Consider the following 21139-nt stretch of genomic DNA (forward strand, 5'->3'; position numbering starts at 1 on the left):
TTACAGCCTGCAGCCGGCGTCAGCATTTCTAAAGCGAACGCGGCCCCGGCGCTGATCCCGTGCTGCCTCCTCCCTTTGCATTCAAAATGCCTTATTCTGGCTCACGGTGCTTTGGGAGCGCAGATGTCACAGACCCAGCAAAGCCCGAGCGCAGCTGACCCCAAACACGTGCCAGCGCAGCTCGCTTCTTTTGTCCCATGTTGGGCCCCACAGGCTGCTGCTCACCCGGGGGCTGCAGCACAGCCTGCTTCAGGCCTGGCTCCCCCAAGCCCAGCTCACAGCGAGGGCCGCCCGCAGCACCCCATCTATCTCCATGTCTGTACTGATACACACGTGTAAAGCTAAAGGCCTTTTGCTTGGGAACTGCCCCCCTTCCCGGGCTGCGACCCAACACGGGACCTTTGACTCAAACCCAAAGTATGTTGAGACGAGAACAACAAGTCCGAGTACAGCCAGTGTTGGCAAAGCAAACCAGCAAAACGAAAGGGGAAAATAATACAAAAACCTCCCCTTCCTCCCCCAGCAGACCCAGGGCTTTACCAAGGCTCTGCACTACACCCAAACTTTTTGTTCCCCTTTGAATCAGGCAGCAGCAGCAGCAAAATCATGCGTGCAGAAAAGCAGAGCTGCACACCAAGGATGGAGGGGAAGGGAGACCCAATGCACATGGGTCTCAATGGGACCCAATGCACAGTGCTGGGCAAAAAGAGGGCTCAGGTGGGGGCACACTTAGCAGAAGAGCAAAGGTGCACATAGAAACATCACTGCTGGAGCCCCCCCCACACACACTCTGCATGCAGCAGTGCTGAGGTGACCTGCAAAGCTCTGACGGTGCCAGAAGCAGCCAGCTGCTCCCACCGCCACTCTCAGCTGCTGTCTGAGCTGAGAAACACCCCCGGAGAACTGGTGCAGTGCTTTGGGTCACACAAAGGCGCGCCGTGCCTGCACACAACCCTCCTGCTCCCTGAAGTATAAGCGGGCACGAAGGAGATGCTGATGTGAACCTTCGCCCCGGTGCTCCGAGGATGTCAACACTGCGTGACACTGTGGGGAAAGGCTCTCAGTGCGCAGAGAAGTGCACGCGGCGGTGAGAAGGCCTGAAGGAAAGGATTTCCCCTCACCCCACGGCACACGCAGCCCCACGGCAGCGGGGGGAGCACCCGGAGGTTCCACGCGAGCAGAAAGCGAGCAGCCAGGAGCTCCGTGCCAGGACTTCTTTATTAGAAAGTACAAAGGTAAGCACCCTGTGTGCTGGGTGGGGACGGCGCCGCAGGGGGAAGGACGAGGGGCGGCAGAGCTCCGGCCTCCAGGAGCAGCACTACCAGACCTCGTGTCGGTACCGGCTCACAAACAGCACACGGACAAAGCCAGACGTGACCCCGGCTCTGCACAGCCACCAAAGCACAGAACCCTTCTGGTTGGAAAAGAGCTCGATCAACCAGAGCAGCCGCGGATCCAGAACCACAGGTTGCCTCTGTTGGGGCGCGGAGCTCCGAGCGGCGCTGATGGCTCCTGGAAGGAGCAACATTTGGACTGCAGCCGCCCCACCGGCTGTGTCTGACAAGATGTGTTACAAAATGAGACTCAACCGTAGTAAAAAAAAAAGCCGAAATAAGTGTGGATCTGCATCATGGCTTGGAAATCGTCGCTAGAAAAATAGTCCGGTTATAAAACTCGTTTGAGCGTAAGCACAGAGTAAGAAGGACAGCGTTCCGACTGCCAGCCTCGCGTTCGCATTTCTGAGCTGTTTGTTAAAGAGCCTCGTTAAACAAATATATCATTTCTCAATATATTATCAACAGTGCGTATATAATTTAATATAGAAATGACATATAGGCGACGTGGGACAGTTAATTACAAGTGGTTAATAAGCCCTGTAAGCAGCCTTACAGGAAGGCGCAGCGATGGCCGCTCACAGCTCCGGCCCTGGCCCACAGCTACAGAGAAAGGAGGAATCATTGCGGGTCCCCTGAAGTCTGCTGTTGGTACGCAGCGTCTGTGCAAATACTCTATCGGGGTTTTTACACACAGATCCATGTACACACACGCAAGGACTTGTTTTTATGGTGTATACATATCAAACGACTTCCTCAACGGAAAGGCCCCCCGCTACACCTGCACAACCACTACCTGGGTGCACTTTGGCCTTTTTTTCCCCTGGAAGAAGCAGGGATTTAGGACAGAGCCAAATGCTGAGCGCCTGCACATATGGCACGAGGCAGAACCACTCCGCAAAGTCCACCACAAGGACACCAGCTATGAGCCTGGCGCTTCAGATTCCTCTGACAACTCCCGTCTTTTCAATACCAACACGGATTGTTGATGAGAGAGATGAGAAAACCAGAATTAAAACAGAAAGCTGCTTTCTCAGCTCCTCTCGAAGGCCAGGAAATAAACTGTCGGCTACCTGACCCTCGACCCACTGGGTTTTACATGACCAAAACCCTGCCAAGAGCAACGGGCGCACCGAGGGCGCCAGCATGAGCCTGGAGCTCTCCAGCAGTCACTACCATCATTTCTCAAGGTAGCTGTTGCTTGGTAATGCACTTCCAAGTGTGAACGTGCACAAATGCACACCTGAACGCTGCAGAGGGAGGCCCTGCTCTGCGTACACACGTGGTTTCAACAAGCGTGACACCACCGATGTTTAACAATGGGGATTCCAACTCTTAGCCCAGCTTTGTTCTGCAGCAAAGCCGGGCAGCTTTGGTTTGTGTGTGTGGGGGCACAGCAGGAGCGCAATCGGAGCCCCGGCTCTGCAGTGGGACCCCACTCCTCTGGCCAAGGGAGAAGTGATGGAGTGTGAAATCTCGCTTCCTACCGGAGACTGGGAGCAGAAGAAATGCTTTAGAAAGCCTAAGAGATCGTTTCTACACGTGAGAAGAGGACAGTGAATACCGGGTACCTTACAGGTTGTTTGCCTACACGTGTGCCTGCAGCTTGCCCTGCCCCAGGGAGCTGCGGAGGCACCGCTGTGCCCCTACAACAAAATGCACGTCTTCTTGTCCTTGAATGGGTTTTCAGAAGCAGGAATGCCCATCAGCAACGGATCTTTCTTGGCGTGTTCTTCGCAATAGAGCATTAGGTCTGCCGATGCCTTTGACACCTGCAGAAAACAGAAGACGCGATGGCCACTATTTCCCCATAACCAGCAACAGGAACGGATGTGACCTGGCGGGAAGGGAGGGAAGCAGGGCTGCCAGCTCCTCGCAGGCTCACACCCTCTTTCCTGCAAGAGACAGAGCCCTGTGCCTCGCCTTGGGGCCAGCCCTATCCACAGAGGGGAGCTCCTCCAGCTGCCCTGGCACTGGTTTGTGACACGAGGCAATAGGATGGCTCTGCTCGTACAGGGCTGCTGCAGAAGACCAAAAACAAACAGGAAGGGCTCAAAATCGTGCAGCAGGTTCGTAATAAGGGACTTATTGTCTATAAAGCTGGGGACAATAAACAGAAGTGTCCTCAGATGACTTAACGCTTTCTAGAACACTAAATACGGCTTCTCCTTGCATAACCCTGCACCAAGAAAGGGTACCTTGCCGTGTGTGTTTCTGAGTTTGCACTGCTGGCACCTCCGGGGATGGGGCACCCACAGCTTCTTCGGGACAGCTCAGAATGAGTTACTATTAATGCGGGTTTTCCAGGCTGAAATGTAAACACCAGGATGGGGGAGAACCTGAACTGCGTCCCCTTTGCACGTGTCCTGGCTGGGGAAAACAGGAGGAAAAGAGGGGCTGGGGAAGGCAGCGCTCTCACCTTTATTCTTTCTATCGAGGCTTCTATTCTCAGCTGCTGGACAGTCCTCCGGGCCTGAGCTATGTTGTTGGTGGTGCTGGCTGTTTTACCCGACATTTTCAGTGAGCCGCCGACGCTCTGTTGGGAAAAACAACGGGTTATTTTTCCTAAGGAGGCCCAGCAGGTCGTGCTGCTTCCCTGCAAAGACGCCACAAGCTGCAGGAAACGTTCTTATTTTCCCTATTTTCCTTATTTTACACCACGGGGCTCTGGGCTGAGCGGCACCAAACACCCTCAGAGAAACCGCACTGAGCTCCGGCGCAACGCAGCGCTTCTGTCGGCCCCCAGCCCGGCAGCTTTACAACATCCCAGGGAAAGAAAAAAAACAACAGCCAAAGTTCACAGAAATGCTCCCAGCTGCTGTCTGCTCCCATATGGCCATATATGGAGGCGGAGCAGGAAAAAAAGAAGCACAGCCCCAGGACTTGGCTGCTCCGGGTAAGGAGGGAAAGCAGGGACCCCGCTGCGGGCGGGTTTGGCTGCTCTCCAGCAGGGCAGGAGGATGCTGCTGCTGTCACTGCTCACAGCTGCCAGCCCTGCACAGCTTGAGCCCGGCCAGGCTGGGCCACAGAGACGTCTGCGATGGAGGAGCTCGATGGGGGTGGTGCGACCCCTCCTGCACCCAGCGCCGCACGCAGGGATGGGACAGCATGTTGGGCAGCGCTGGTGACCGGTGCTGGCCAAAAAGTATCGCGGAGCCCCCCATAAATGCAGCCGTGAGTGGGCAGCCAGCAGCTCAGAGCTGCTTTCAGGCAGCGCTGCCTCGTCAGACCCGTCTGTGCAGCAGCACGCGAGCTCCAGCAACGCACAGACTCCACTGTTTGTTTTACAAGGATCCTCCAGAATAACTGGCTCCGCGGCGCTGCGCTTAAATCATTTACAGCACTGCAGGGGCTCGAGTCGAAGGCAGCTGAATGTGACCTTTCTGGGGCCGCACGCAGCCTCTCCTCGCAGGCCTCTCTTACTCACACGCTGGCCGGGGCAGCCGTGCTGTTTTTCCTCCCACCGCTCTGTGTGCTGAGAGCAGCAATTCTGTGCACCGAGCCCCTGGTTTGGCACAGCCCACATTGCCAAACTTCCTGTCCCTGCAGAGCTCTGCTGCCTTAATACCCAGCTTGCCACCAACAGCAGCGCTTTATGCCAACGAAGATGCGATGCCACCTGCACCCAGCAACCTCCACACCAACACCTTCCAGCACTTTCCCCTACCGACAACTCACTGCACCGTGCAGCAATGCTCCTGCTTACCACCCTGACAGGCCTATGGGCTGGGGACTTCAATTACAGCAAAAAGCCCAGAGGTCCCGCAGGAGGTGCCGGCTCAGTGAAGTTCAGTGAGCCCCTTCCTACCCAACTCAGGCAAGCTCCGAAGCAGGAGGGGCTGCAACCTGCACCAGCAGCCCTGGCAGGCAGCACACAGCCCGGGGCATCGCTGAGCACATGAGAAATGGCTTATGTGCAAAAAATGAGCCCGCAGCCCAGCTGGGACAACATCGGCTGACTTGGAGAAAATACAATTTCAACCCCATATCCATTACAAACATCTTTAAATTATTAACAAGGCTAAGGTGATTAACTTTTTCTTAAGCATCTTATGATCTACCGGTGAGGAACACTGCGAGGGCCGTCCTAACAGGTATTTCGTGCTTGGCCACTTGCAGCTGAGTGCTGCTGCTCCTCGAAACCCCCTGCGGTGAGTCACAAGCAGACAGAGCTGCTGTTCTCCCTGCTGAACCCCCCGAGCCCAGTGAGCACAGGCTGGGGCTGCACGCAGCATCCAGCAGCTGAGAAACAGCTTTGCTGGGCAGGCAGCAGCAAGACGCGGAAGGCCGTCCCGGCCAGCAGCTTGTTACTGCAAATGGGCAAGCAATGCCTCCTGCTCGCACGCAGGTAGGAGGGATCTAATAATGGGTACTGGGCAGCATTAGAAACTTACTTCCTGGAAGAGGTATTGAAAACATACTCATGAATCTCTCTGATGTGCACAGAGCCACGTGGCCACCGAGCAGGCAGCTCCTGGGCTCCCCAGCCTGCTTTGCAGGTGTGTGGCTGGGAGGAGACAGGCATGAGACAGAACTGGTTCAAACGCTGCATGTGCTCCAAGTGACCCATTCCAGGGTAAATGTGGAAGTTCTCCGAGTTCAGAGTCTTTAAACTTGTGCCGGTGCAAAGATCACAGCACTAAGCAGTGCTCGGCAGCATGCAGGGCTTTCAGTTGCTGCATGTGCAGCACAAACCACACACACTCCTCTAAACGCTTCCATCCCAGCTTCCTGCGTGCAGTTAGCAGGACAAAAACTGCAACAAAGCTCCTGAAACTGGAGCAGAGAACACCCTGGTGACTGCAGGGAGGGGAGGCAGCAGCTGGGCTGTGCAGCCCTACCTGTGTCTGCTGCCCTCACTGCCAGATCCCAAGCAAAACTCCCAAAGGTGTGGGACGGTGGCTCCTGGGGGAGGCTGCATCCCTTGCAGTGGGGTTGAAGTTGCTCTGGGTGTCTGCAAAGTTGCAGTAATTGCACGAAGCTACAGACCACACCGCTGGGGGAGGAGGGAAGGCAGAGTGCTCTGCACGACAGCAACTCGCCCTGCAGCGCTGCAAGCCTGTTCCAGCCTGAACCCAAGGCACGCAGGGAGGCAGCAGGTGGCAGAGCCGGGCAATGAGTCAGCTTGGGCAGCAGGGCGGGCACGGCGCTCCCGGAGCAGCTCTGCAACCAAGCGCATGTGCTGCAGTTATCAGGAGGGATGCATGGGTGTCCAGAACGCCATGCACGAACAGCACGACAAATCCTGTCACTGATTCGGATAGGCTGCACGTAGCACCATCCTGCAGAGAAGCTGCTGTTAATCACAGAGATGCAGTACCCCACAGCGTCCTGCATCACTAATACTGGCGTCACTCAAATATTAACATGCATTTTGATGGCGTGGTTGGTGATTCAACCTGCAAATTACTCAAGAGAAATGGGAAAGCTGACGGACATAAACACATTTGTCTGGAAATAGTCACCATCTGTTTGCAAAGTTTGTATTGAGATCATTTGCTGTATTGCTAGGAAAGAGAGAGCACTGCAAAGAACAGGTAACAAATCTGAGACTGTTGGCTGCTCTGCAAAGAACATGGTATGAAACCAGAAGACCCTTCTGCTTTTGGAAGTTCCATTCTGACCAGGATGAAAGCACGGTGCAGGAGCAGAGCGCTGCCCCCACCCAGCCCTCCCTGCCTCCCACAACACCAAACGTGTCAAAACAGCCCTTCAGGATCTGTCAGGGATGGCCCATGAGTACGGGATCGCACAACAGGTTAAACCAGCCCATGCACACCAGTATCACTGCACCTCCACCAGGCAGACCCAAGAGTGAGCAACCGCTCCACGTGGTTCCAGCACTGCCAGGTTGGGATGTGCAGCAGCATGAGAGCTCCATCGCACCGACGTGCGGCTCCACTGGAAACGTGTCAGCTCTCATCGGCTTTTTTTCCTCTGTTCCAAAGCTGTGTTCTTTTAGTTCAGGCTAGCAAAGATGTGCAGCGTGCGGGCCAGCTGGTGGCCCAGCTTTTCTGCTGCAGAATGACCATGCAGAGGATGGCCGTGGCTCAGAGCTGCCCGCTGCCCAACACTCACATTTTAGCAAAAAAAGAGGCTTCCAGCAGGGCCTCTCGCTCACGCTGCTGGATCTGATAAGCAGCACACCTGCTGCGCTGATAAGGAGCTCTGCTGGCACACTGCAAAGTCAACACGGTAACAGCGTCGTTTTGGAACAGAGAGGTGCTGCTTCATACAGATACAGACGGAGCACTGATCGGCTACAACCGCAGCCCTAACGCTGATCCCAGGCTCCACAGGTTTCATTTCTTCTACTGACAAACTACGGAGTGGAAAGAAATAGCAAACAAACCAACCAGACCTTGATTTTGTCCCCAAGTGATGGTGGCATCCCTGCCGAGTAAGACAGGCCGACATGCACCGACTGCCCTGATTTTAGTATTTCATTTTTTAAAGACAAAAAGAATTGAAACCAGTTACTGTGGAATTACAATATAGAATGTTCCCCCCTCGTTTTGCTGCAGCGGGGGCAGGCTGGCTTTGCTCTGCCTTTGCTTCCCATGGCCATGACCCCTTTTGCCACTGGAGTGAGTGGAACCTCTCCAGACCCCCTGTCCTGGCTCAAGGAGTGACCTCGTTAGGGAAGTTGCAGGGCTTATTTTCCCAACTGCCTCGCTTTGTTAACAAATCAGATCCCTAAAAAACAAAAACATGACATTAGAAAATTAAATCGTCACGTTTCCTCATCTCCAAACAAACAGAAGCAGCATTACTTTAATGGTCCTCCTAAGATTACCAAATCTCTTCTGCAGAGAGCTTCGTATACAAGTAGGTCATCTCCCAACACTCTGTTCCCTCCGAGTTCCTGGCAACTACCCTGATAAATAAGCTGCTGCAAACATCTCAAACTGGGTGATCTCCTGTAGGGCGCATTTGCCTGAAGTTACATATAACAGATTGCACGGCAGGGCAGCACAGGCCGCTCTGCACAGCACCCAAGCAAGGACACGAGACGTTAGCAGTGTGATCTCTTGCAGCCCTGTGGCAGCACCCAGACAGGAGCACGGCTGAGGACTCGCTGTGCTTGCTGCTTCAAGGACATGCACGAGGTGACAGCCCACGGTCCCCAAAGTGCCCACAAGTGGCCGTGCAGAACAAGGGCCTGGCAAGACCAGAGTCAGGGATGAGGGAAACCTGCCATGCTGAAGCCACGGTGCAGCTCCCCGCCGCCTGACTCACAAGCTAAAAAGAGACCAAATTATCAGTCCCATCAACAACCTTTCCCAGCAATCCGACCCGAGACCAACGCATTTCCACAGAAGTGCTCTGCAAACATGCACAGCTATGTCTGAAAACAGACGAGGTTTATTTTTTCCGGCTATGGCTGCTCTAATAAAAGAAGCGAGCTCCCGTGCCCGTGCTCCACACCCGCTGGGGAAGGTTTCCCTGCAGCCCTCCCTCTGCACAGGGCTCACCAAAGCACAGCATTTACTCTGCCATCGGGATGAGATCCTCTTTGCTTCCAGCCTCCAGCACACCACACAGCCCTGATTTTCCCCTCAGCAAAAGAGCCCTCAGGAGCAGAAGGGCGCAGCAGCTTCCACTGCAAGAACCAAGCAGGGCTCCTGGCCTCCAGCAGGCACGACCCACCTCCAAGCAAGCACCATGGCACGCGCTGCCGTGCGCTCGTGGTCGCCTTGTGCCCCGTCCATCCATCGTCCCTACCCTTGCTCTGGGTTTTATTGCTTCTCCACTCCTCCATTGTGGAAGGGTGAAATCAGCTGCTGCAGGAACACATTTCTCAGTCTGTGCCTTGCTCCAGAGGGGCACGGCCAGGCGCTCGGTGCACAGAGATGCTGAAAATCCTTGCAGGCACACAGCAGGGGGAAGGAGCAAGCAGGGCTGTGGGGAAGCCCAGCGCGGCAGGAGGGTTTCACCAGCCTCAGGCAGCAGCTCCCAGCAGCACCCGCTGCTCCCCCTCCATCGCATCAACCCTTCCTTTCAGCGGTGAAAAAACACATTTCTGTTTGAAGCTTGTCAGCAGTGGAAAGAATTATTACAGGAAAGGTGCAAACAACAGCAGGCACGAGGAGGCTGCGTGCCCTCTCCAGACACTCGCAGCAGCACGCGCTGGGCCAAGGCTCCTGCATTAGCTGCAGAGTCAACAAACGAGTGGAGCAAACCACACAGGGCAGTGGGAAAGCTTAGCTCATCTTTTGGGGAAAACACCTTTTTCCACGGAAAACCGAGGACTTTGGTTTGTTTAAATAGTGATCTTTAGAAGAGGAGAATGCTCACCGGACACACTTGGCCATGGGAAGGTTTAACTACAAAAACACACGAACCACCCGGAGCACATTTCATATAGATCACAGTCTCGTGTTTTTTATCAAATAGGAACAGCAATAGCCACAGCCAGGCAGAGCTGACCCCATTCCCTACAACAACCCTGTTTTTAAGACTTTGCCCTACTTCTTTCCACAGGCTGCAAGGAAGGAGGTTAGAATACAGCAGGCGCTCAGAACAACGGCCTCAGCAGGTACGTGGCAGGCACTGCAGCTGGGCTCCAGCTGGGATAATTAAAGACCAATCTATCTTCTTTACTCTTTTGGATCTAGGAGTGCTGGGCCACCTGCTGAGTGAGATGTAATTAAAGCAGCACTGCTGGAGCTCGGCCGGGCATGGCAGCTCTGTGCTGCACAGCTGCTCCGTGCTGCACAGCTCGTGCTTCATGCGTTATGCGAAGGCAGCTCTAGGCTACAGCAGCTGCAAAAGGGTTCGGCCCGGTGCCCTGTTAGTATTTCTTTCAAAACAAAGTACCTTTTAAGCTGAATATCTCAAAACTGTAGATGAATAAAGCAGCCCGGAGCTGGGGTCAGTGTGAACCCGACATTAAAGCTACTCTGCACATTCAAGCTTCCAGCATGTCTTCCTTTTACAGCAGCAAAAGTCATGCAAGAGGCTGATAGCGGCCACAGAAACATTTTCCATTTATACTCATTGGGATGGAAGAACCATTAGACAGGTCTGGGAGCAGGTGTGGGCACACTCCTTCTCTGGGGTGCCACTCACAAGTGCTTGGCCAAAGGCAGCACTTCTGCTCCAAGAACAATTGCAAAGCAGCACAGTACGATCCTGTTTATGGTTTTGGTGATTCCACAGCAAACACTGCAGGTTTACAAGTGAAACTGTGCCCTGTCCTGCAGTCTCCCCAGGCATTTCACAAAGCCTGAAGCTGGCTCCTTCTTGCAAGTCACCACTGACCACAAAGGCCCCTCCAGCCCAAGCACACTACCAGCTCCCTGCTCCTTCCCAGCCTTGCCCTCAAGACCTTTTTGCAGTGACCCTGTACCACCAGCAGGGCTTTGCTCCTACCTCTGAGGGCAGCGATTTTGCTTATTCCTCTGTGACACCTGAGATAGCTGCTGTGCATTGCTGCATGCCCCGCTGCCTGCCATGCACTGCCAAGGATTCACCAGTTTCTGCAGGCTCCCTGAGTGCTGCGAGCCCTTCAGCACGTGTGGTTTGCCCAGGCACCTGCGTGGGAGCAAGGAAGCTGCAGGCCGGGCTGGGACTTGAATGCTGCAGTTGGTTTTCCTGTGGGAAGTCACGGCTGCTCCGCGCTGGGTTTGTTCCGACTTGCAGAACCCAAAGCAATGCGACTGCATGCCAAGAATTAAACACTGCGGCTGGGCACTGAAATAACCTCCAAAGTAAGCACTACAAAAGCTAACCGTGGTGATATTTGTCATATAGAGACTTAGCTCTCCTAAGGGTAAAGCTAATCAGAAGGGTGTGAATAAGGAGATAGCCGGCACCCCTCCACCAGCCGGCCACCCTGCTGGGCAGAGGCAGGAAGCATGCGCAGCCTGAGCTGGCCCGGCTGCATGGACGGACAGACAGCGCTGCACGGGGCCGCACTGACACCCAGTGGAAGGCAGGGTGAGATGCCTGGCGAGAGAGCACGCAGCTGAGCGCCTTCCTTTGGCTAAACACGGTCGGAAATGGGATCTGGCAAGCAGGGAAATGCCCGAACGCCATCCTACAGTTGCAGTGCAAACGTTCGATATAGACTGGAAGCAAATGGGTTTACATAAAAGAAAGGAAGACAGTTTTATATGAAGAAAAGGTGAAAGAAAAAAATAGGGAACAGGGAACGCAGTGCTTTGGTGCTTGCTCCTTCACATGAACTATACTGGAGATTGTTCTCAACCATAAAATCTCAAAATGTTCTTTCATAACCACAGCCCACACTGCCAGCCTCTTCATGAGCCCATCGTTCTGAAATGCATGAAAATCCCCAACATAAATCCAGCTCAATTTATCCTTCTGGGTACCCCGGTAAGGATGTGCTCCTTCACCACCAGCTCAGTTGCACCAGGACAGCCCTGCTGGCTGAGCCTGCACTACAGCTACGCTTCATTTCAAAGTCAGCCTCCAAACACATGATTCTGTCAAACCCAATTTACTCACTGGGAAATGAACAGCGGAAATACCTGCTTTCCTTTTACTCTCTGTTTTTACTGACTGGACTTTTTCTATCTTTAGTATAAATGAAAGCCATGAAAGCTGACTTGTACATCAAGGTTACTTTGAAAAACATCTGAGCAGCGTTGTTTTAAAGCCTTTAGGCTGATATTGTCAGCAAAGGCAACCTGCACGCCCTACCAAGCTGGGGTATCTCTTCTCCCAGGCAGGAACCTGCTCCTCCACACAGCATTCCCCAGCTTGCTTACAACAGAAAAAGACACAAACTATAGAAAGACTCCGGTTGTACCAAACTCTGTTGATCTTACAGCATGTAAAGCAGGAGCAGTCAGCAATCAGAGCACCAGACTGGGAGTCACAAGATGCTGCCCGGCCTCAGGTTCCGTGGCCTTCAGCGAATTCTTCTGTCTGAAAAAGATAAAAATCGGTGAGTGCTGGGAGGAGATGATCTGCTAAGAGCTCCCTGCTTCCTGGGTCAGAGCCACTGCAGGGCTGCAGAGCTGAGGAGGCTCGGGGGGGACCTTCCTGCTCTCTGCAACTCTCTGAAAGGAGGTTGTAGTGAAGTGGGGTCAGCTTCAGCAATAGGATGAGAGGTGACGGCCTTGTGTTGTGTCAGAGGAGGATCAGACTGGATACCAGCAGAATCTCTTTTCCAAAGAGCGCTCAGCACTGCACGGCTGCCCAGGGACAAGGGGGTCGCCCCTGGGGGTGTCCCAGAGCCATGGGGATGTGGCACTGAGGGACAGGGGCAGTGGGCGTGGGGTGGGCTCAGGGAGCTGAAAGAGCTTTTCCAACCCTAATGACTGTTTGGCTCTACGACTATGCAGGCATGGTTACAAGAATTAACCAGATTATTTACTTCAAGAAAAGGGAGAATACAGGAAGAAGGTTTTGCACTCTGACACAGTCAGACAATGAAAAAAGCATTTCTGCCCCCAGTGCTGGAAACTCACCTACATAGGCAGTCCTGTAACCCGTCTGCCTTGCTTCGCTTTTATTTGTGCAATGACCCTGAAACAAAGTCAGATAAAAATGTAAGTACCTCACAGTGCAAGAAAGTCAAAGCAAAAAGGGGTGACGACTTGTGGTTTAATCCTGATCACAAAGACTATTTCAGTTTGAGCTCAGCTCCACAGAATGCTGCCTCAGGCCACCCCCATCCACCCAGCTCACCCCCTGAGGACACAGCCTTGGCCTTCTGGCTGCCCACCCCCCCCAGCCCCAGCAGAAGCCAGCCCACAGCCTCCCCGCACCCCCCTTCTCCTTTCCAGTATGCTGTGATTCAAGGAACCAACACATGACTGCAAGATTTTGATATGGAACAGGAAGAAATAGAATGAGATCAACATACCACTGGAGCAAAGCTCGTTTGGTATTAATGTCAAATAAATACAAGAACCAAAGCTAGTCCCTTTTTACCGCAGGGGGCCCTCCATGCAGCAGGCGTGCACCCTCCCCCTCTGCCCACCCCCAGACTCCCAGCATGACACACAGCCAGGGGCAGCTGCCTGTCACCTGTGTTGCAACTGCAGCTGCAGGCAAATCGCACCCCTCCCTTTCTGGGAAGGAAACAGCAAAGTCCCGGGCACGCTGCAAAGCCACGCTGCAAAGCCGTGCTCCTGGAGCCTCTACTACATCCCCAGCAGCCATGCTGAGCTGCAGGAGAAACAACCCGGAGAGCCCTGCTTTGAGCCCGAGCCCAGCTCACCCCCACCGCGTCCTTCAGTGCCACATCCCACGGCTCTGGAGCACCCCCAGGGATGGAGACCCCACCAGTCCCAGGGCAGCCCGTGCCAGTGCCCAGCCAGAGGTGTGCATTAGGGTGTGCGGTGTGCACTACAAGTCATAAAAAACAGCAGTTACTCATCTAATACTCATTAGTATTTGGTGCGTTAACCTTTCCTATCATTTACGGTGCAAAGTTCTATGCCTCTGTATCTCTGCACAGACATCACCTTCCAGGTACGCTGCAAACCGCTGACCACACACACTGGGCACACTAAGCCGAGGAAGCAGCTGGGACACGGATAACTCATTAACCAAAGCACGGCAGGATCCACGATCACCGCTGACACTTTTTGGATGAGAAACCAGCCCCGCTGGCCAGTGGCAGGGTGCCCTGGCCCACAGCCCTGCATGGAGCAGTGGGTGGCTGGGTGCTGCCAGCCCCAGGCTGCAGGGACACAAGGCAGGCCCTCAGGGTGCCAGCCACAGCAGCGGCCACTCTGCGGCCCGCAGAGAAGGGACACGCACATGGGCTCTGCCAACAAATCTGCTGCTTCCCACCCTGGAAATGGCACCCAGATCTCAATAGCTGCTGGTATTGAGCAGAGTAGAACGAGTTACGTAAAAGCAGAGACAGCCCAGCTGCAGGCGGTCCCTGCTATCCCAGCTCTGAACTTGTGCTTCTCACGTACAGCAAGGAAATCAAACAAGCAGCATGCAACCCTCCTGCACATACCTGTGACAGCCGTACCGTGCAAAATCAGTTGCTAATGAAAACTAGCTTCTGCTTGCTTACACAACGGCCAGCTCCGCTCCTACAGCCCTGAAAACCATTAGGGAAAAGTAAGGAAAGTTTTAATCTACCCACCTCTGCTTCCTGACAGAGAACAAACCAAGCTCTGGAAGCACCCTGTAAATAATTAGGGCTCATAAATCACGGGCTGCTTTCTGCTATGGAGCCACAAGGCCTGGGTACTCGGGCCCACACAAAGCTCCTATTGGGAGGAAGGGCAGGCCCATGATGTGGGAGGATGGGAACCCACATGGCCACAGGCAGGCCCAGGGTTCAGCAGCAGCCACAGACCGGGATATAAAGAGTGAAGAGAGAGGAGGAGTCTCCTTCCCATTCCAAAAGCTCCTCCGAAAGGAGGAAGTTCTGGAAGGGCTCCTGCAGGAGCAGAGCTGCTCTGGGGGTGAAGCTCCTGGCTTCCACAGCAGCACGACGCAGGCTCAGAGGCTGCAGGCAGCCCACCAGCCCACCAACCTGCCCGCTCAGCCCCAGCACCCAACTTCTTTGGCTTCGCCTCCCTGCTGCACTTCAGCAGCTGCAGCGCTGACAGACAAACATGTCTCCTGACAAACTAAACTGGAGATTCTCTGCTTCGTTACTCTGACTCAGAAACCAATGCCTCCTGGATGCCTGCAGCAGCACTGCACAGCTGCAGACCCACCCCTCACACTGCCCTGCTCTGCCCCAGGCCTTCCCATGCAGCCCTGTTAGCAGGGACAGCCCGCTGCTGCTCAGGGGAGCGGGGCAGAGAAAGGCTGTGGTTTTTACGTGAAGCCATGCACTGCTGCCTGACATTTCAGGACGTGCATTTTTCTTCCTTCTAAGGTTTAATTCTCATGCTGCTAGATACCAGCGAGGATTTTACGAGCTTGCTAAGAAACTGAATTTACACACAAACACAATCGTACCCGCTCTTGCGATGCACTGGCCTGTCTAAACCACGCTGGTCTGAAGCTGATGCTCTATTGTAATGCAGAGGAGGAGCAGGTAGCTCAGTCCCAACTGACTCCTCATTTCCTATTAAATAACAGTTATTTATAAAGCCAGCATGCGAGCAGCACCACAGTCCTGGTCAGGAGAAGTTTCATACCCAAAGAACTGGCTCTGTGTGTCCCCTCTCAGCCTGTAGGGATAGCAGTGGCAGCAGCATCCCACCATGGCAGCAGCATCCCACCATGGCAGCAGCATCCCACCATGGCAGCACAGGGAGACAGCACTGCTGCACAGCACCCTTCCCCAGAGCTTCACTTTCCTGATGCAAACTCGAGCCAGCCACCCCGGCACAGAACTCCCTGCACAGCGCTGTAAGATGGCAGGGAGTGTAAATGCCTTTTGTATCTGCCCGGTTTCATTTTTAAAAACAGAAAGGAAATTTCCTTCTGGAAACACATCTGGCCATTCCCTGCAGTGATTAACGACATTGCAGAGAACCTTTTTCGCTTTTATTAACTTAAAAGGTATACACAGATCCATCACATATCGTAGAACCGCAGGCTGCACCAACTGTTGAGAAAACATAAGCAGCAAGAGCTAACGAAACAGGAGAGAAATCCAAACATGTCCAATTAGGGACACACAGCCCAGGAAGAGCTTTTCTGCACACAGACTTCCTATGCTATGATTGCCTCTAAATTGAAGCTCGCATTGATAAACAATTAAAATACCTGTTTCTGCCAAATACACCCATGGTATATCTACATATGTGTACATCAGCACATGTACATCACATGTAAGCGTGATGATGCTATGGGAGCTTTGCAGCTTTGCTGGGACATGAAGCACGGAAGTAGCGATGTTTTTGGGATGACCACAGGCCAAAGGATTTCTTTTTTCACAGCCAAAGAGCCTGTACTCCGTAATGGTGCTGCTGCTGCTGGAGGAACCAAGTGTGGCAGCACTGCCCACCTCCATCTGGGGGCACAGGAGGGAGGAAAGCCCAGGGAAGGCAGCACCAAAAGCCCACCTCATCCGCACCCTGCCCACCCCACTGCGTGGCATCCCATCCCATCCCATCCCATCCCATCCCATCCCATCCCACTGTCTCACACCATCCTGCTCTGACTGCCAGATGTTTTGTTCTCCTCATCCTGAAGCACCAAACCCCACTGATTTCTTCCCCATACACAATCCTACACCAGCACCTACTCCCCAAGCACCCCACTCTGATATCAGGACACTTAAAGCTCAGTTCCCGCACACTAAAGCAGCTTTGGAACTGTGAAGGTGTGAATGGCTCAGTTCTCATCCCAGCAAGGAGAAAAGGCCGCTCTACCTCCCAGCCCCCAGCAGCCCCAGGCGCACAGCCTGCCCTCCATCGTTCAGCACATCCAGGCGCTGCGAGTCTCGCTCAAGCTCCATCACATGCCAAGATGCTGACGAGGAGACAGGAAGCCGAACATAAACACGCCGCCTGCTTTACTGAACATTCAAAGAAACAAAGCTAAAAAGATGGATTTCTCGGAGTCTCTGGACAGAGGGAAAAAAGAGAGAGAGCTCTACCGGAGCTCCGAGGGCTTCTGCCATTCCCTCTGCTCTTTGCAGCATTCCCATCAGCAGCACATGGAGTGAAAGCTTTCCCTTTGAGACACAAGGACTTTCTCGTCTCCCTCCCTTCCACAGCCCTCCACAGCTTACTGTGGAGAGCAGAAACAAGGGGCTTTCAGAGGGGGACCACAGTGCCGAGCACAGTACGAACGCTCAGGTCTGGGAAAATCTGGGTCTCATTGTGTAACATGACAAAATGCAGAAAGCAGCTGCAGGATCCCAGCAGTGATTAACTCGGAGCAAATCCCGAGAGCCACCAAACATCTGCAGCTTCAGTTTCCCAAGAAATGGCAAGTCTGCAACTACTTCCCAGCCTTGGGGAACTTGCTTTCTGCTTTCATTAAAGCCAATGAAAGCTTTACTACTGATTCCTATCTCGGCTGTGGTGTGGGGCAGCTCTCTGGTGGGCTCAGTGTTCTCAGAGCTATGGTGTGCCCGCATCTCCCACAGCACAGAGCAGCTTCTCATGGTCTGGGCTGAAATATTCTGAACGTCCCGAGGAACGCAGCCTGAGAAATGCACTTTCAGTGCTCATGAACGTAAAGCTGCCTACATAGCCACAGAGGGAGGTGTCTGAAACAAGGCATCTGAAACACAGCACAACTGGCTTTAACCTACAATGAGATGGTTCCAAGCAGCGGCCTTCACTGCTGGAGCCCTCAGTGCCTCTCTCAACACCAAGGCTTTGCTAGCAGATAATCACAGAACGGCCTGGGTTGAAAAGGACCACAACGATCATCCCGTTTCAACCCCCTGCTATGTGCAGGGTCGCCTCTCACTAACAAGAGTGGTCCCGTTGCTGTGCCACGACACAAGCCAGCTCCATGGCACCACTCCGGCCTCACCAGCTGCTGCCCATTAGAATTCATTTGCCACTTTGGCACTCGATTAAAGATCGCCTAAATTACCGCCATACATCCAACGCGAGGCTGAAATACGGGATTGGGAAGTCATTAACTACATCCTAATCCCTTAATCGCGCTCGGTGGTACCGCAGCAGCACAACATCCTACCGCCAGCCCATTACTTACTCACCTCATTTTACTTCTAAACGAATTCCCGACCAAGACAGTCGCATACAAGCAACTTACGGCCGCCCGGCAGCCGGTAGAGCCGCCGGCCGACAGAGCGCCCCGCTGGGTGCTGGGTGCGGAAGGCGCTCACCCCGCCTCGGGCCGCTGCCCCCAGCGCAGGGCCCTCCCACGGCCTCGCTCCCTCCGCCCCGCGTTGCGCTCCGGTTCCGGGCACCGCACGGTACCGCACCGCGCCGGGCCGAGGCCGCGTCCCCGCAGCGCCACGTGCCGGGCCGCCCCGCACCACCCCCGCAGGCCGCGAGGCGCTGCCCGGCGGGAGCGGCTCTTTCTTTCCTCCCCGCCGAGAGCGAACGGCCGCCGCTCGGCGGAGCTCCGAACTTACCGAGGCGAGCTGCCCGCCGGGGGAGGCCCCGCCGCCCGCACAGCCCGGCGCTGAGGCCGCCGCCCCCCGGGCCGTCCCGCCGCACCCCGCAGCCCCGCGGCGCGGAACGGCGCTCCCGGGGCAAAGCCGGGAGAAATAAGGCACAAAAAGAACCCGACCCGACAACGGCCGAACGGCTCCGAACTCGGCCCCGAGCGCCGCGACCACCGCGGCCCGACCCGCAGCCCCCGGCCCGCACTCACCGCCGCCGTCCTCCGCCCGCTGCCGTCTCCAGGGGCGACCGCCCCGCGCTCCGCCCTCCTCCGCCCGCGCTCGCCCCGCCCGGCCCCGACCCGGCCCGGCGGCCCCCGGAGGCCTCGTCCTGCCGGCCCGGCCCTGCGGAGCTGCGGGCTCCCGGAGGTGCCCCGTGGCTCACGGAAGGAGCGCGTTAGGAGCGCTGTCGTGTCAGAACGGGGCTCTCCTACCGCCTCCCCCCCTCCCCCTTTTTGTCCTGCAGCGGCGCTGTCGGGGGGTCGATGCTCCTGGGGGCAGCACTGCCGTCGTATCCGCGGACGGCCAGGCTGGGTGTGGGCAGGAATGGCTTCGTCTAAAGAGCGCTCGGCGCTGCACGGCTGCCCGGGGCTGGGCTCACAGCCCTGCCGGGTTCGGAGCCGTGGGATGTGGCTCCGAGGGAGCTGGGCTGCGCTGGGGAGCTCGGAGGCTTCTCCAACCGGGATGATGGTTCTGTGGTTCAGTTCAGACTTCAGAATAGTTTTGTACGGGATGCTGGAGGCAATCCTGGTTGGAGAAGCACTGAGCAAGGTGAGGCTCAGTGTTACAAACTTACGCAGTGTCCGCAGTCGATGAGAGCAGGATGGGAGGGAGCGTTTGGACAGTGCCCCCAAACCACAGCAGGTCACGCTGGTCTCCAGTGGAAGCTCATCTGCAGACGCCCCTCCCTGGCTCCTCCACCGTGCCGTCAGCAGCCCAGCCCCACAGCGCTCCTCCATTGCAGGGTTGCACCACCAGATCCGGTCTCTCCGGCTCACCCGGTGTGTCCCGGGGCGGCGCGGAGCTTTGCATGGGATTTGCTTTGCATGGGATTTGCATCGGCGTGGCGCAGCGCGGCAGGCCTGGCGGCTGTCGGGGCTCGTCCGGCATCCCGGCCTGCTGCAGCTTGCAGGGGGTGCTGCTGCGGGCCCTGAGCTGCCTGCAGTTTGCAAGCAGCCCCAGCAGCCTGCAGCGAGCTCTGGCTGAGGGCTGGGATTGTGCCAGGACAACTCTGTGACGTTTCAGGAGGACGCAAACATCTGAGGCTCCATACGTGCCCTGTGCTCCCCTTCTACCCATTCCTAGCACTGCTTCTCATTATCACCACGGGTTTTCAGACTTCAGACGACAGCAAGAAACCCAGCTTTACAAGGTGGTTTTTTTCCCCCCCCAGGTTAGTGTAGAAGTGCCTGCTTTTGTTCGGAGTGAGCTGCCTTTTGAAGACTGCCGTTTGAATTTTGGTGTAAAAAAGCCGGGGAGGGGAAAATGACGCAGGAGATCTGCGGTAAGGAGCGGAACTTTGGGAATCTCTACTTCGAAAGGAAGTTTTGCTCCATCTCCACCAGCGGCTCCCAGGAAGCAACGCCCTCTCGTGGGCTACGAGCTCCTGCAATTCATTGATGCTCGTCGGCTTAATTAACCATTGCTGCCGTGCTTGCTGGGTGCATGGCCCCGTCCCACCCGGGCTGGCTCAGCGAGAGGAGGAATAAACAGGGCCCACTTTCCACCTTCAGGCAGATGGAAGGGCCTCCTCGGAGCGGCTGTTCGGTGGGCTTTGAGGAACACCAGAACCACGGCGCTGAGACTGCACGACTAAGGGAGGCTTTAGCAGCAAAATGGTGCTCCTGGTCTGGCTGAGTAATTCCTCTGATAAACAACAGGATTTGCTGTCCCGGCCGTTCTTGCAGTGATGAATGAGATTCATTTCCTTTTATTTGCTTATTCCTTTACAAAAAGGCATTTCTGTGCTATTTGCAACCCCTTGTGCAACTGCCCGACAAATAGTGACTGTGCCAGCATGGGGCCAGCGGGAACTCAGCACGGAGGTGACCTCCTGATCCACACCAGAGCGGCTTTGAGGTGCTCCCCCCCCTTATGGGCGCAGGTTGGGATAACTGGGATGAGGAGGTGCTGGTGGTGGGCAGCAGCTGGATGGAGCGGGGCCGCACGGGAAAGCACGCAGCAAATCTGAGCTGTGCACCTTCTGTTAAGCTCAGGTGTTGCTTTCCAGCCAGAAGCAGGGAAAGGCAGCGCGAGGAGACACTCCTGTGCCAGAGCCACCTCACTGCTCCCCCACGTCAGACTGAGCGCAGCAGGCTGAGTTCTTCAGAACAGCACAAGCACAGTTATTCCTTTCTCCTCCAAAGACCGATCTATAAAACTGGTTCTTCACGTTAGGGTGGACCAGAAGCCTAAATGGGCGACCAGACAGTGTTAAATACCCTCACTCCCTGCTCCAAGAACGTGCCTCTGTTCTGCATTTAGTCCCTTAGGTACGGCTGGGGCAGGCAGGGAAGGACAAAGTGCCTCCGTCGGGGATACCCCCATCAGTGACTGCAGAGGGCTGAGTGGCAGCTGTGCAGCACACTGCTGCAGTGAGGTTGGGGCAGCAGCAGCCTTGACCCCCTCGTCCTTCTGTCCCTATGTTGCTTCCACACATGTCTGTAGCCGCTTTCTTCCAGCACAAACTGCTGCAGCTTGCTTGTTACACATCACACCTGTGTTACAGCCTTGGCTGCTGCAAAGTCTTCCTTTTTTCATTTGATTCTTTTGTTTTGCTGCCCTTAAACCATAGCAAAGTGCATAACCACCA

The 21139-nt window shown here is 55.1% G+C and overlaps 1 protein-coding gene across 4 annotated transcripts; it reads right to left on the minus strand.

Moving 5' to 3' along the window:
* Positions 1-1199: 1199 nt before the first annotated feature.
* GNG12 (G protein subunit gamma 12) lies at positions 1200-18734 on the minus strand. Of its 4 annotated transcripts, none has more exons than XM_072343666.1 (5): positions 18540-18734; positions 12776-12833; positions 12131-12230; positions 3754-3870; positions 1200-3106 (listed from the first exon to the last, which is right to left on the minus strand). In XM_072343666.1, exons 4-5 carry the CDS (start codon positions 3847-3849, stop codon positions 2981-2983), a joined length of 222 nt encoding a protein of 73 aa, XP_072199767.1. In that variant the 5' UTR covers positions 3850-3870; positions 12131-12230; positions 12776-12833; positions 18540-18734; the 3' UTR covers positions 1200-2980. The 4 variants fall into 4 exon arrangements, with proteins under 4 accessions (XP_072199767.1, XP_072199768.1, XP_072199770.1 ...); XM_072343667.1 differs by lacking the exon at positions 18540-18734 and adding an exon at positions 18298-18381; XM_072343669.1 differs by lacking the exon at positions 18540-18734 and adding an exon at positions 18046-18068.
* Between the last annotated feature and the right edge of the window lie 2405 nt (positions 18735-21139).

The sequence above is a fragment of the Excalfactoria chinensis genome, chromosome 8 (assembly GCF_039878825.1).
Source record: "Excalfactoria chinensis isolate bCotChi1 chromosome 8, bCotChi1.hap2, whole genome shotgun sequence".
Lineage (NCBI taxonomy): Eukaryota > Metazoa > Chordata > Aves > Galliformes > Phasianidae > Excalfactoria > Excalfactoria chinensis.